Source organism: Biomphalaria glabrata, chromosome 6 (assembly GCF_947242115.1).
Source record: "Biomphalaria glabrata chromosome 6, xgBioGlab47.1, whole genome shotgun sequence".
Lineage (NCBI taxonomy): Eukaryota > Metazoa > Mollusca > Gastropoda > Planorbidae > Biomphalaria > Biomphalaria glabrata.
The window spans coordinates 26,141,513-26,156,300 of NC_074716.1; the positions used below are offsets into that span (position 1 = coordinate 26,141,513).

The following is a 14,788-nucleotide window of genomic DNA, read 5'->3' on the forward strand; positions in this document are numbered from 1 at the left end:
CAGGTGAATGCCCTTTGACCTAATAAACCAATAGTAAAATCATGTATGTGCAGGATGGTTGCTCCGTTTTACAAATCTGCCCTTATAAAATAGAGCTTTTGAAGATCTCTACATAAATATTTTTTCGGTGAATCGCAATATGTTATTCCCCATTATGTGCAAACTAAAGTATTTGGTGTAACGAAGAATACCTGAGGTCAGAGGTCCATTAGCTTCTTTGCTATAAGCTGCATCCTTTTCAAGCGATACATGTGGAACTAAACGATGAACATAAGACAATTACTCCCGTTGTAGACTACGTGGGAAGGGAACAGGTTGCTTTGGGCAGGTCACGCTGAAAGAATGTCAGAGAACAAATGAGCTAAGTTTATTCACCGGCAAAAACCAAAAGGCTGGCGCCCCAATGGCAGACCAAGAGTACAGTGGCTTGATGACGTAGAGGCAGATCTACAATGTCCGGGCATGGAGACGTAAAGTACAGGATAGACCAGAATGGAGAGATGTGCTAAAGTATGACAGGGTCCTCTATGAGCTGTAGCCCCACCTGGATGGATCATGGGTGTAGACGAACGTGCGCTATAATTCCCTAAAATACTATTGACCTTTGCTGCCTTCTTTCTTAGACTTAATTTGACACGCTAATGACCCGTCTTAACCTTTTTTTAATACAACTTTCTTTTGTCATAAACTCTTTGGTCTTATTATGTGAAAACGTCGGCAGAAAGATATATTTAGAATATTTAGAACGCAAGAAAATGCTTACAGCACGGCTCAAGACACTCTGACAGGAGCAATCTCTGGGTTTGTTTTAACTCCGTTATAATGATTTAATTTTAACATCTGATACATTGACAGGCCATCAACCTACAACACGAAGTTCAAGGCCTACATATACTTGCTATCCTAGACAACGTGACCATCTTAATACGCAGTTGAAAGCACCTGTGTGTCTCCTCTAGCCTCTTGATACTCCAATTTACTTGGAATCGAATTTTTTCATGCGATAATCTCTAAACGAAATGAGATGATCTTATCCTTGACATATGAACTTCATATTGTTAAGGTCAGTGACGATCTTGAAGGTAGTGTGGTTGCATACAAAATAAATAGTTAAAAGAAAAAGAAAAAGTGTGTGGGGTGCTCAGAAAAGACTCAGAGTGAAATTTTATTACAATGTTTATATCAACTCACTCTGTCTGTCTGTACACGTTAACACTTGGCATTATCGGATCAAGTTGAAACTTCTAAATTATTCGTTATGGAAGACTTAATGTAAACCTATAAAACATTAACCAGTTAGTTGGTTGATTAAAAGTTTAAAAAGTTTTAAGCTTTCAGACCGTGCAATCTATAGGGCTGATATATATTTATTTCGGCCTTCGGTAAACGCGCCAAGGTGTCATGTGACCAGCACAACGACCCCCCGCCTTGTGTCATGTGACCAGCACAACGACCCCCCGCCTGTGTCATGTGACCAGCACAACGACCCCCCGCTTGTGTCATGTGACCAGCACAACGACCCCCCCCCGCCTTGTGTCATGTGACCAGCACAACGACCCACCACCTTTGCTTTCCTCAACTAAAGTCGGCTACCCATTACAGTTGGGTGAACTCATATGTGACTTAAAAATACCGAAATTTAAAATTTCAGTCTTCACCGGGACTGGAACCCAGGACCTCAGGTCAGTTAGTTAAGTAGCGGTAATTAATTAATTTTGTATAATTATATAGCAAAATGAGATAAATTCTGTAAAAATTAGAGACATCGCATTAGAAGTACGGTTCTTTCTATGGTGTTGTTTTTAAGTATTTTTATATTTTTTTCTATTTTTGAATTTACGGTTATGCTACAATCAGGGGCGTAGCTGGGAATTTTCCATCGTTTGGTCCCCGGGGGACTTGACCTCTTTGGGGGCCCTTAAATTTTGCGTAATATTAAATTTTTTATGTAATAAAAACACTCATTTGGGCCCCCCCTCCAAGTGGGAGCCCGGGGGGATTTTCAATTTCTCCCCCTCCTCTCCCCAACCTAGCTACGCCACTGGCTATGTTTTTGTTTAAGTATTTTTTTTAAATATTCCCCTTTATTCATTTTTTAAAAAAGATTATTTTTGAGGGATGGTTGGGGGGGGGGGAGGCGGGGATCTTTATGACAGTTGAATCAAGGACATTTTAGTTTCCTGGCAATGAGACAGTGACGTTTAAATGTTAACCATGGTTTCTGTTGGACTTTTTCTCTCCATCTCTTTGTCCACTCTTGAATGTGTGTGTGTTTGTGTGTGCATGTGTTTGCGTGTATGTATGACACTATAGAGCAAAGTAACTTTAGAAAGAACAAAAGTTGTGTCCGTGGCTGCTGGTGCTTAGTGAAACATTTCATTACAAAATGTCGCCTGTGAAGGAAACACTAACTGTAGTTATCCCCCTCTAAAAATGACTGTTATTAAATTTGACTGAAGATAAAGTATCGACTTTTAAAAGGGAACCAAGACAGACGGATGTGTGAACGAGGCAGCCTGAACTAGGACTTCAGTACTTGCAGTTGGTTAAGGTCATACACCGACCAGTGTTAACTGATGTTGTTATACTTATATTAACACATTACTTACAGCTTGCAACAATGGATTCGGATGGTTAATATGTCTCGGTATTTTCCTTAACTGTGTCTGATAACCTAATGCCCAAAGTATTCCGGAGATAATTGTTTATGTGATAATACAAGATAATTACTCCGTATAAACAGTTTAATTCCTCGAGTAGATATCATTCATGTTTAGAACATACACTTTAAACACACAATATATTTTTTTTTAAATTTACAAAACTCTTGAAAATACAGCTTGGCACTTAATTAACTGGAGGATTCCCCCCACTCACACCCCGCATCCTTATCCTCTCCAAAATTAGCATCTCCAAAATACATGAAGAACCCAGAACTCTATTTTTAACTTTCTTGGCCATTTCTAGCACTACCGGAAATCCATTGCTGTTTACTTCACATCTTCACCTTGTGCCGTACGTATGTCCACAAAGTGAATGTATCTATAGTCTATAGATCTAAACATGATCTTAAAAGAAAGTACCTCAGCTACTCAATGTGTATTATAACTAAAAGTGATACAGTTGAACTGGTCTGTCCTGTGATTGTGTTCCTGTTGTTGGATAGATCTTCTATCATCATGTTCCCTGTTACACATTCTTTATCTTATCACCATAATGCCACCCATCAAATGTACGCCCGTGAATTATAAGACCAGATTTCCTGAGACTGTAATAGGAAAACTTATCTCAAGTTTGTATTTCAGTTTTATTAGCAAGAAATGTTTTAATTGAATTCGTATTTGATGTATCCAGCGCCATTACGAGACTCAGTAATTCAGCAGCAGCGACATCTTCATCAACAGCGACATCTTCATCAACAGCGACATCTTCATCAACAGCGACATCTTCATCAACAGCGACATCTTCATCAACAGCTTGCATTATTTATTTATTATTGTATGTGTATGTGTGTGTGTGTTGAAGTGATGGTGGCTAAGTGGAACGCGCTTATGTTCAGAAACGAGGGATCTCGAAATGAAATCCTGAGAAGACAAGATTTAAGCTTGAAGATTAGGGCCTGGGAATCGTCCTCTTTTGAGTACCTGAAATTAGTTTATCGTTGTGCTGGCCGCATGACACCTGTGTTAACTGTCAGCCATAGAGATATATGCTGACCTATAAATAGTAAGGTCTGACTGACTTTACTTGTATCGAAACAGGACGTTTTGGTGCAGCCGTTTTAACGCGAAATGTTTTCATCTCGTTTAATATGGTTATTTTTATTATGTCCTTAAAAAGAAAAAGATACATATCTTTGTTTGGTTTGTGTGTTTGTGTTCAAACATATTTGTGTAAAGAACTATAGTTATTTTTGTCTAGTAGATTTGTGATTTATGTTTGTTGTGTAAGTATTTTTGTATCAATAACAAAAAGTAACAAAAAAACTAAAACAAATTAATTCCACTTATCTTATTCATGGCAAACCAGTAACACAGACTAAAAACGCAAAATACCTAGGTGTTATAATGAATGAAAAACTGTCATGGAATCCACATATTGATGAAACTACAAAAAAATCAAACAAAGCATTAGGATTTATTAAAAGAAATTTCTATAAATCAAATAAGAACATAAAACTAAAATGTTATTTAACCTTGGTTAGGTCAATAATAGAATATTCATCCTCCGTTTGGACCCCTCAACTCAAGAAAACATTTAGAAACTGGAAAAGACACAAAATAGAGCAGTGAGATTCATAACAAACGAATATTCACATTTGACTAGAGTAACACCTTTAGTAAAATCACTAAATTTAAAAAGCCTTCAGGACAGAAGGCTCAAAAGTAAAGTAGCAATCATACATAAAACACTGAACCATAATCTTCAAATACAAAAACAAAATTTAATAAAATACTCTGAAAGACACAAAGATAAAGGCACATTCCTCGTCCCATATGCTAGGACAAATTTGTACAAATGCTCCTTTTTCCCTACTGCTATTAGAGCATGGAATGGGTTGCCTTAGCTAGCCAGGAAAACCAGTGACTTGGCTGAATTTAAGTCATTGGTTAATATGCATGACTAAATGCATGACGCGTAGGACGTAATCATCTTCTTTTTTGAAGTAACGTCTGTATTATATAAGATAAGAAGATAAGATAACACTATAGCGTTTGTGTGGCGGAGAGTTCGGCCCGCAAGATTCGAACCCGTGATCAGCGAGACATGTCCCAAGCTCTTACCTCACGACCAGGCAGCATCCGTACTTGACAATATGGATTTATGAAATCAATATTTATTATAAAAAGATTTGTACTTTATCAATTATCATCAGAATCTTTCTGGCCCAAACAGCTGCGCCATAACGTCGCCTAGCCACTTGAATAGATACAGGAACATTGCCTTTGTTCAAACCATATTTACAGCATCCACAGCATCTCATTGACTTGATCTTATCCAGAGTATGCTATTGTACTAAATATATTTATGTCATTAGCAGTATCCACATTTAATACATATCTTTACTATCCACAGTGTCCACGTCGTCCAAAGTGGTCAACAGCACAGTTTTCAAGACCAAATGTCCACCGGACACCTACCCGTGTGCCTCTGACGGCACTTGCATTAACTTTACCTTGTTCTGTGACAAGGTCAAACACTGCAAGGACGGCTCAGACGAGGCTTCAAGCTGTAAGTTAACCATTCATCATCATGTGTGTGTTTGTAGGAGTCGCGGTGGCTGAGTGGTAAAACGCTTGGCTTCCGAATCGGGTGTCGCGGGTTGGAATACTGGTGAAGACTGGGATTTTTAATCTCGGGATCTTTGGGCACTTCTGAGTCCACCCATCTCTGATGGCTACCTGACATTGGTTAGGAAAAAGTAAAGGCGGTTGGTCTTTGTGCTGGCCACATGACACCCTATTTGATCGTAGGCAGGGCTGGTCTTAGACCACTGCAACCTATGCGGCCGCAGTGGGCCCCGCACTTTCGTTGGCCCCGGGCTAACTCTTGGTGTAAATCATTAAATTAAATCATTATAACAATTCACGAACAATTTGGCAATTCTTGCTATTATGCGTGATCTATGTAGGAAACAGAATTAGATGATATACTGTTTGACTTGGCTACACGCAAGGCTGTCAATATTAATTTGATCTAGATTTTGAATTTATTTTCTACTATAAAATATTATTATCCATATCCATACCTAGACTGGACCCCGCGCAATTCGTTTCACATAGGGCCCCGCCCTGATCGTAGGCTACAGAAGCAGATGACCTTTACATCATCTTCCCTATAGACCACACGGTATGAAATGGGAACTTTTCTTTTATAATGTGTGTTTGTGCGTGCGCGTGTGTCTGCGTTAGTACGCATCTGTGTGTTGTAGATGTCTGTGTGTCAATGAATACTATTTGTGAGTTTCTACCTCTCGGACTGAAAAAAAAAACTAAACCTAAACTTACACTTGCAATGTTTATGAACGTCATTGCTGTAAGTGGGCTCTCCCAGTACAGGGGGCAACAATGTGGAGCTCAATTCAGTCCCTTTAGATTAAGGCTAAAGAGTTATTTTAACCCTACCAGCAGAAAACAAGAAAGCTCTCTCTCTCTCTTCTCTCTCTCTCTCTCTGACAGGGATCAGGGGTGTTCCCTGTAATTAAGTCAATATTCCTTTGTCAGCCATAGTTCCAAGAACACACACACACACACCGACACACACACACACACAAGTGCTAACTTTATCTTGAAGTGTTGTTTTCCATAAACACTTTGTAGTTTAATGAGTATCCCTGTAGTTAATTGTGTGACCTGATCATTGATCAGCCAGACCTGAAAATATAGATCTTACAATCAGAGTGGTTAAGGACCAATGACACTTGTCCAGGTTATATTAGTCTAATTGTGTTACAGTCTCAGATCTGATACTCAGAAGATTGTTTGTGATGGTCATAAATTCCCTCTGTGAGTTGTTTCTGTACACACATCTCATTGAGAACATAAATTGTCAACTGATAACACTTCGTCGCAAAGCCAGAAATACACATAATGGGCTGAGTGATTAAGCAACAAAATGTGTGATTTATTTCATAGATACCAGATTTTGCGCTGAAAAAAAGACCAATGAAACGAATAAGACACTAAAGTTTCATAGTTTTAAAATAACTTTTCTAGACTATTGTGTTATTCTTGACCTTTTATAATCTTTTTTCTTGTTACCAAAAAAAAAATATCTTTTCATTAACGTCCCGATTTTTCGATCGACCCAAGACATAGACATCTTGACGCCCGGTAGCCGTGATGTGAAGTTGAGAGTGTCCTAGAATACATAACTATACAGTATAAAGCACAGCACTTATATACAGCACCATTTATATTGGTTACATCTATTGAGAAAACAATCGCGGGCCAAATACATTCCCCACACTCTTGTCACGGGGCTCATCATTGCGAAACTAATTGTATGTTCCAAGTTGTTTTATCGAAACCAACTTCTGAATGACAGGCGGCAATGTAAATATTCCATTAAAATAGAAATACTTTCAGTATAGTGTACAAAAGTAGAAATCTGGCCACTTTTCTTTTTATTGTGTCCACTCAAATGCCAAATTTGTGTTTGCTCAGCATACCCATTCCATCCACACTGAAATGTTGAACAGCCACTCACCTTGTTACCAAAGAAGTCAACTAAAAATGTCAAGAACACGGGTCGTTTTTTTTTATCTTATAGATCTATATTACACATTCCAATTTATTGTATGTGGGCACAAGTTCTGACGGGCCGGATAGACTTGCATCACGGGCAGGATGTGGCCCGCGGGTCATATTTTGTGCATCAGTGATCTAGATTATAGCCTAGACATTCATAGCCTACAGTTCAAATACAAACGCATTTCAATTCAGCCACTCTGTTGAAATGTTCAACGCCTGAATCTAAGAAGTAATAAATGTCTTTTTCCATAATCTAGTGGAAACATTCGCTGTCAGTAAACAATAACAAAATGTTATGTTTATAACAAATTTATGATTTGCAACGGATGTTTCTGTTCTTTGCTTTAATTTCATTCGCAGCTTTGCATTCAAAGTTTTCTTATCAGCTGAGAACAAAACAACAATATTGTGAAGTGTACTTGATCTCATCTGCCGCCTTCAAATCTGTTCCAGCCTCCTGAAACTGAAAAGGGGGGGGGGGCGGGTACAAGACTTGTGAAGATGGGGATAAGGGGCTTGGTGTTATAACAGAAATGGAAACATAAATGTTCCATTTTGTTGTTTCCTTTGCCATGTTGTAAAAACATTTATAGATTCTATATAGAGATATTAAATACAGGGTGTATAGAGATTCATTCGTGTATTGAGCTATTTCAAAATTGTTTTTCCTCACATCTGTATGGTATCATTATAGTAGTCATTATTAGTAGTAATGTAGCAATCGGAGGCGAGGTGGCTGAGCGGTAAAGCGCTTGGATTGCGAACCGGGGTGCTTGTTTCAAACCCAGGTGAAGACTGGGATTTTTAATTTCGGGATCCTTTGGCGCCTCTGAGTCCACCCAGCTCCAATGGGTGCCTGACATTGATTGGGGAAAAGATGGTTGTCGTTGTGCTGACCACGTGACACCCTCGTTAACCCTGGGTCACAGAAACAGATGACCTTTACATCATCTACTCTATTGATCGCATGGTCTGAAAGGGGAACTTTTAATGTAGTACTGCTGAGGTGGACAACTGCAGTGAAACTGGATTTACATTTGTTTTGACCAATAAAATTATCTTATCTTAGCTTTCCATTAAAGATAGAATATATGAAAAAGTGACTTTGATCAAATATTGAAGTTGTTCTTCTTCCTCTTCGTTCTTCCAATTATTACTAACAGTGTTAGTGTTTTCGTTAACCTAACGGTCTGTACCTATTCTGTTAGTAGGTGATAGTCTCAACTATTCGGTTACTTATTATTAATTTCATTGACACTCCTATTTACCTTTATTTACATTTCATTAGCTCCTAGGTCCTAATCCCTAGTCAACCTTGGGGACTAAGAGTCACAATTCTTAAAGGGATTCGAACAGCTACAGTGATTTCTTTTAATCAACGTGACATTATACAAATTAATTTGCTTATTTATTGATTATGTTGGCTTGTTTGTCAGAGAGAGAGAGAGAGATAAGGGTAAAATATATTTACAGAATAAGTGTATAAGTGAATTGATAAGATTTAATCCTTGCCATATGCTATGTCTGTAACAGAAACTGAGGGAGAGAGAAAGAAAGAAAGAGGGAGAGAAAGGAGGTATAGAAAAAAGAAGACAATTAACAAGGCACAGACTTCGAATGAAGTTTTTGTAAATAATTCACAAATATTTTCTTGTTTATACTAGAAAATGCGTAAATTGCTCAAAGTACACTACTCGATTTTATTTTTGCCCTTTGTTATTTCAAATGCACTATTTCTACAATAACCTCAAGATCGTTGGTAACGAAACACAAACTCTTAATGAGTGAGCTTCAAGACAGAAGAGCTTTAACTCTTATAGTGCGCTCTTTCCAAACAGTTCTTATCAACGTGACATTCCATTTGCTAGAGCATAAAACTCAATGACTACCAGAAAACATTCCAAAAGAATCACAGAAACGAGAGGGCGGTGAATGTATTACACATCTTTAAAACGCTGCGGTCGACATTGGTGTTCAATGGACAGGCAGAAGAAAAACAGGTTGTAAACCCAAAGCATTTAAATCCATGCCGAATCAGCTACTAACGTCAATCCTAATATATTTTATAGTCTCCATACTTTTGGTTAAGTGTTTAGCCACAGCAGAAGACAAAGTTTCGTATTTAGTTTAAGAGAGGCAGATAAGAGAAGTGATGGGAAAAAAATATCATGAAATGAAAGTGCTGTCAATAAGAGACTGATCCTGACAACGTAACGAGTGGAATGGAGAGAGATGGTACACAGATCACGTGTGGTGCCCCAATGGTCAACATACTTAATGACAGGTAAAGGTGAAGGTTAAATACACAAACAGATGTTGTTAAGCAGAGAAATGAAAGTTTTGGAACCTAAGAATACATTTTTTGGTGTCCAGAGAGGGAAATAAGTGGACACAAGTGGACACACTACTTCGTAGGCTACCTCTGTAGGTAAAGGTACTCACGAGTGGACCAAAAACAGAACGATATTGTCAGATTTCGTGTTACCTTGTTTTCTCATGGTTTCATTGTCACCTTGTTTTTTCATGGTTTCCTGTCACCTTGTTTTCTCATGGTTTCATTGTCACCTTGTTTTCTCATGGTTTACTGTCACGTTGTTTTCTCATGGTTTTCTGTCACCTTGTTTTCTCATGGTTTCCTGTCACCTTGTTTTCTCATGGTTTCCTGTCACCTTGTTTTCTCATGGTTTCATTGTCACCTTGTTTTCTCATGGTTTACTGTCACGTTGTTTTCTCATGTTTTCTCATGGTTTCCTGTCACCTTGTTTTCTCATGGTTTCATTGTCACCTTGTTTTCTCATGGTTTACTGTCACCTTGTTTTCTCATGGTTTCCTGTCACCTTGTTTTCTCATGGTTTCATTGTCACCTTGTTTTCTCATGGTTTACTGTCACCTTGTTTTCTCATGGTTTTCTGTCACCTTGTTTTCTCATGGTTTCATTGTCACCTTGTTTTCTCATGGTTTAATGTCACCTTGTTTTCTCATGGTTTCCTGTCACCTTGTTTTCTCATGGTTTTATTGTCACCCTTTTTTCTCATGGTTTCCTGTCACCTTGTTTTCTCATGGTTTCCTGTCACCTTGTTTTCTCATGGTTTCCTGTCACCTTGTTTTCTCATGGTTTCCTGTCACCTTGTTCTTGTGTTCCTTCATTGCTTAAAATGTCAGAAAGCGTTTAGAAATTTTTATTTTGTTTTTCACATCGACTCTTTTTATTGTTTTCACATTTTATCCGAGCGCATCAGTTGTTTCCCCTGATAAGTCTACTTTGTCAACTATTTCTTAACAAAACTAGAGATTAACGCGATAGTTCCTAGACATGAAACAGACGTCAATGAACTGTATCTCTTCCATATTCCGTTCAAGTGATATCAAAGTTGGATCTATTTTTGTTCCGGCTAATACCCCTGTTTGGACCATTCATCAAGTCGATGCGCACCAGGCCCGCAATTGATAGTAATATCAATGAAAAGGAAATTCAATTACCATTTCCAAATAGACAAGCTGAATAAATCGTCCGCACGACCCAGCGAAGAGCTAGGAGAAGGTCAAGGCCAAACAGTAACATCGTGATAAAACTTTGGATAAAACAGACGCTATAAAAGTGTCTTGCTAATCCAACGTGAGGCCAGCTTTATGAGTCTCTGGCATGAGGAAAAACATTTTTATATAGGAACTGAAAATATTAAAAATATGTTTGTCACGATACAATTGACATCATTTTATTTTACTTTTTAATCTCTTTTTAATAGAAGATTACAATAGTGTTGAGAGTCTTGAGACGCTAGTTACTCTATGATGGATACTATGAGGAACTCAATTCTAAAATTTGATTGTCCTTCACAAAAAGTTGTTTTTCAATGGCATGCCGACATATATTCTTTTAAAAAGAATTAAATATTTTAATTATTCAAATTAAAATCTTACAAACAAATAAACACACACAATAATTTTAGTTGACAATGTACAATATAATTTAATTGAAAACAAAATCCAAAGAAGTAGATTTAAAAATGAAGCGTAAAATCTTAAGTTCATATTTCTTACACATTGAAAACCTTACAATTTCCATTTAATAGTCTTAATAAAGTGTAATTGCGTAGGTTATCCCATCCCCCACTATCTTCCCTGAACTATTTTAAGCTCTAGAGTAGTTTCTGAAGATAAAGAAGACCCTGGTGTGTTTGGACAACCTTGACACCCCTACTACATGACAACTTTACTCAAACTTAATCTAAACTAAACTCTAAACTAATTGTGAAACAAGAAAAATATTTTAAAATACTTTAAAAAAAGAGAATTTGTATGACTATATAAAGCGTAGCTGTACCAGTTTGTTACCCACCTTGCAATCAAATTGGTAATAGATCAAGACTTCGACAAACAAATATAAATGTGTGAGATTTCAAATAGTATCACCCCAAACGCTATTAGTTTTGTGTGGCCTTTGTGGCCTGTCTGTCCGTCTGTCCGTCCGTCCCGTTTAAATATCAGAAACTAGAAGAGAAAAATGAAAATCGGACATCATGATATTTTAGACCATTCAAAGTTCTGATGCAACGGCTCTTTTTTTTTCTTTTCTAATTTTTTAAATTATATATGGAATCAGATTTTTCAAAACAATACACCACTTTTCAATGAAAAACTTCAGGGGAGGTAAGTCTTTTAAAAAGGTCACAGACTTCTTCATTAATAAATCAAGCTTCATTCATAGATTCGTGCATTGATACAAAAAAATTACATATAAGGTCACAATGGAAAAAGTATCAATGGATCATTATAAAATAGATTTTCCATTTATTAACCCCTAAAACGCGTGTGGTAGTTTAGCCTCTAAACGTCAGAATTGTAATTCCGTTTTGTATGTATTATTTTAAAACAAATCAGCACTTTAAGGGTTAAGTAACACATGGAATAGAATACTGATTCAAATGTTGTTTTAAATAATATATTTTAATACCAACTTCGTTTTAGTTGAAAGTTTAAAAAAAAATGAGCTACATTTATAGCGCGTAGTTTTTACAAATCCTCATTAAAGGGGCCTACACTTCAGTCTAAAAAGACTAAATGGAGCCTAGAGCTATATATATATTATATATATATATATATATATATATATATATATATATATATATATATATATATATATATATATATATATAATTATAAATGTATTATTAATTTGAACAAAATTTTAATTATTAAGGCAATTACTCTTCTTCTGACAGTTTAGGGGTGCAGATTTATTTATTATGTAAACAGTAGTATGACATTAAGAAATGAATCGGATACGAACAGCATAGTACACCTTTACCCGGTAACAAAAGGCCTACTATTCATGATAATAACATTGGCCTAAGTCTAGTAATTATAAGATTAAACGTGTAAATTCATACAAGACTTAGATCTAGATATATAGACTTAGATCTAACTCTGGATCTAGACTTAGATCTAGTTCTAGACCAAGACTTAGATCTTGAATCTAGATTTAGATCTAAAACTAGGTCTAGATCTAGCTAGATCTATGTCTAGTTTGTATGACAAATGCCGATGGAGATATTAATTTTTATTTGCGAGGGGAAAGTCTTGCTTGTATGCATCTGTACTCTGTAGCTAGCTCACTACCTAAAGTGCTAAAGTAGGTCAAGAATATTTTGTTTTTCGTATTGCCAATTTATCCAATTTCGTAAGAAGAATAAATCTTTTTTAGTTTCTCTTTATACATGTAGCATGATAATAATTTTGAATGTATGGATAAGGTTAATAATTAGTTTTTAAAAAATATAAATACGCTAAATGAATATATGGAAATGCTTTGGCTGAGGGGTAACGCACTTGGAACCGGAAGTCCCGTGTTCGAATCCTGGTGAAGACTTTAAGGTGGACCGTTTCGGGAGCCGATTTTGAGTTTGTGTTTCCACACAAACTGTCTTTGTTTTTTTTATTGATTCTTGTTTTGTCAGGTAAAATTAATAATTGTGCAAAATTTCAGTTTGATCCAAGATTGGGTGTGAGAGAAATAACAAGTACATTTCTTTTATTAGAAAGACAGTGTGAGTTGATATAAGCTTTGTCAAAAGTAGATTTTTTTCACTAGGTTAGCCATTTAGATGCTGTGTCTTACGCTTGTCTTTATCTACCAGTACAACTTACGTGGTTGTTGGTAGCCGATGAAAGACACGACACTGGTTTATGTCAAACCTCTTGTCCTTACCTCCTTTTTTAACACCGACACAAACTGGGAATTTTAAAGTAGCCTCAGCGTGAATTACAGCATCTGTGCTGTGTCCAGGGAACTATCTAAGTTCAGGGAACTATCTAAGTCCAGGGAACTATCTAAGATTGCGGTACTTTCGACTCCACTCGTTACTATTAAGTACTTTGCGACTTTTTGTAACTTTGTAGAATTTCGCCATCCATCACCATGTCCTCGTCTCTCTGAAATCCAATTGAGCCTTTATAACATTAAAGTTGTTTTTATCAACTTTGTTGGTCAACTAAATAAATGAATAGAACTTGTCTATCATAGTGATTATTACATGCTCCACATAAATTATACTTTATCAACTGAGTGCCTAGTGTATCATCATCATCAACATCATCATCGATGATGCGTCGTGGGGTTACTGTGACAGTTCGCTTGAAAGAACTTGCACCACTCTCTGCTGTTGTCCTTACCAGAATGTGTTGCGAGTATTCATTGATTATTTAACGATCTTGCACTGAAGGTTAAAAAAACAAGAAAGTCTGTATATCAACTTCATTAGTCTGCCTTTGATGTTCAGGAAGTCTTGTCTTCCCATCAATTAACGACGAACTGAAGGAAAACTTTTTTTTTTTTTAATTTAAGAGAGAGAAGAACCGAGTTATATTGAACAGGTTTGGGAAGACACTGGTATTTCGAAATTCGTCTCCCCTTTATAAAGGCGGGGGATTATTACTGTGTAGGCAGCAAGTTACAGTCGTCGAACTTGCTTGTAGATAATGTAGTCCGACAGATGGATGATGTTATCTTTCTCAACAAACAGAACTATTCGCACTTAAATCCAGTTACGTCCCCTGTTTACACCGTGCCGATCTCATTACTTAAGTCCGTGTCCCAGACGTGACTTATGAACAGTTAGAGACATATATTTAAAAAAAAAATATTTGTAGCCACGTGTATCACATCTTTTTTAGCAGACGCTCTTTGTAAAGGTTTCATTATCACGTGATTTGTATCACGTGTGAATGGACACATCATAACAAGTGCAAACGGGATGTTTGATAGATTTTTGAAGTATCTAAAAATGAAGTCCGCCAGTATGCGCGAATGTTCTTGTAAAGTAATTAAAACCGTTTTGTCAAGTTTAATGTCATTTTCTTCATAGAAAGCCAGTAAAGTACGTTTTATTATATGTTCAATTTTTGTTGAAGCTTCATTTGGAAGTCTCGGATCTATTCAGACATTGTACAGTTTGGAAGTCTCGGATCTATTCAGACATTCTACAGTTTGGAAGTCTCGGATCTATTCAGACATTGTACAGTTTGGAAGTCTCGGA

General features: G+C 36.8%; 1 protein-coding gene across 5 annotated transcripts in view; it reads left to right on the top strand.

Annotated features, from left to right (window-relative positions):
- Positions 1-14,788, top strand: part of LOC106079137 (relaxin receptor 1-like) — a 327,070-nt gene that overhangs the window by 268,891 nt on the left and 43,391 nt on the right. For all 5 annotated transcript variants that reach the window (XM_056032402.1, XM_056032401.1, XM_056032400.1 and 2 more), the window contains one exon: positions 5,077-5,232. In XM_056032402.1, the coding sequence (XP_055888377.1) occupies positions 5,077-5,232 (156 nt within the window). The remainder of the gene's footprint in view (positions 1-5,076; positions 5,233-14,788) is intronic.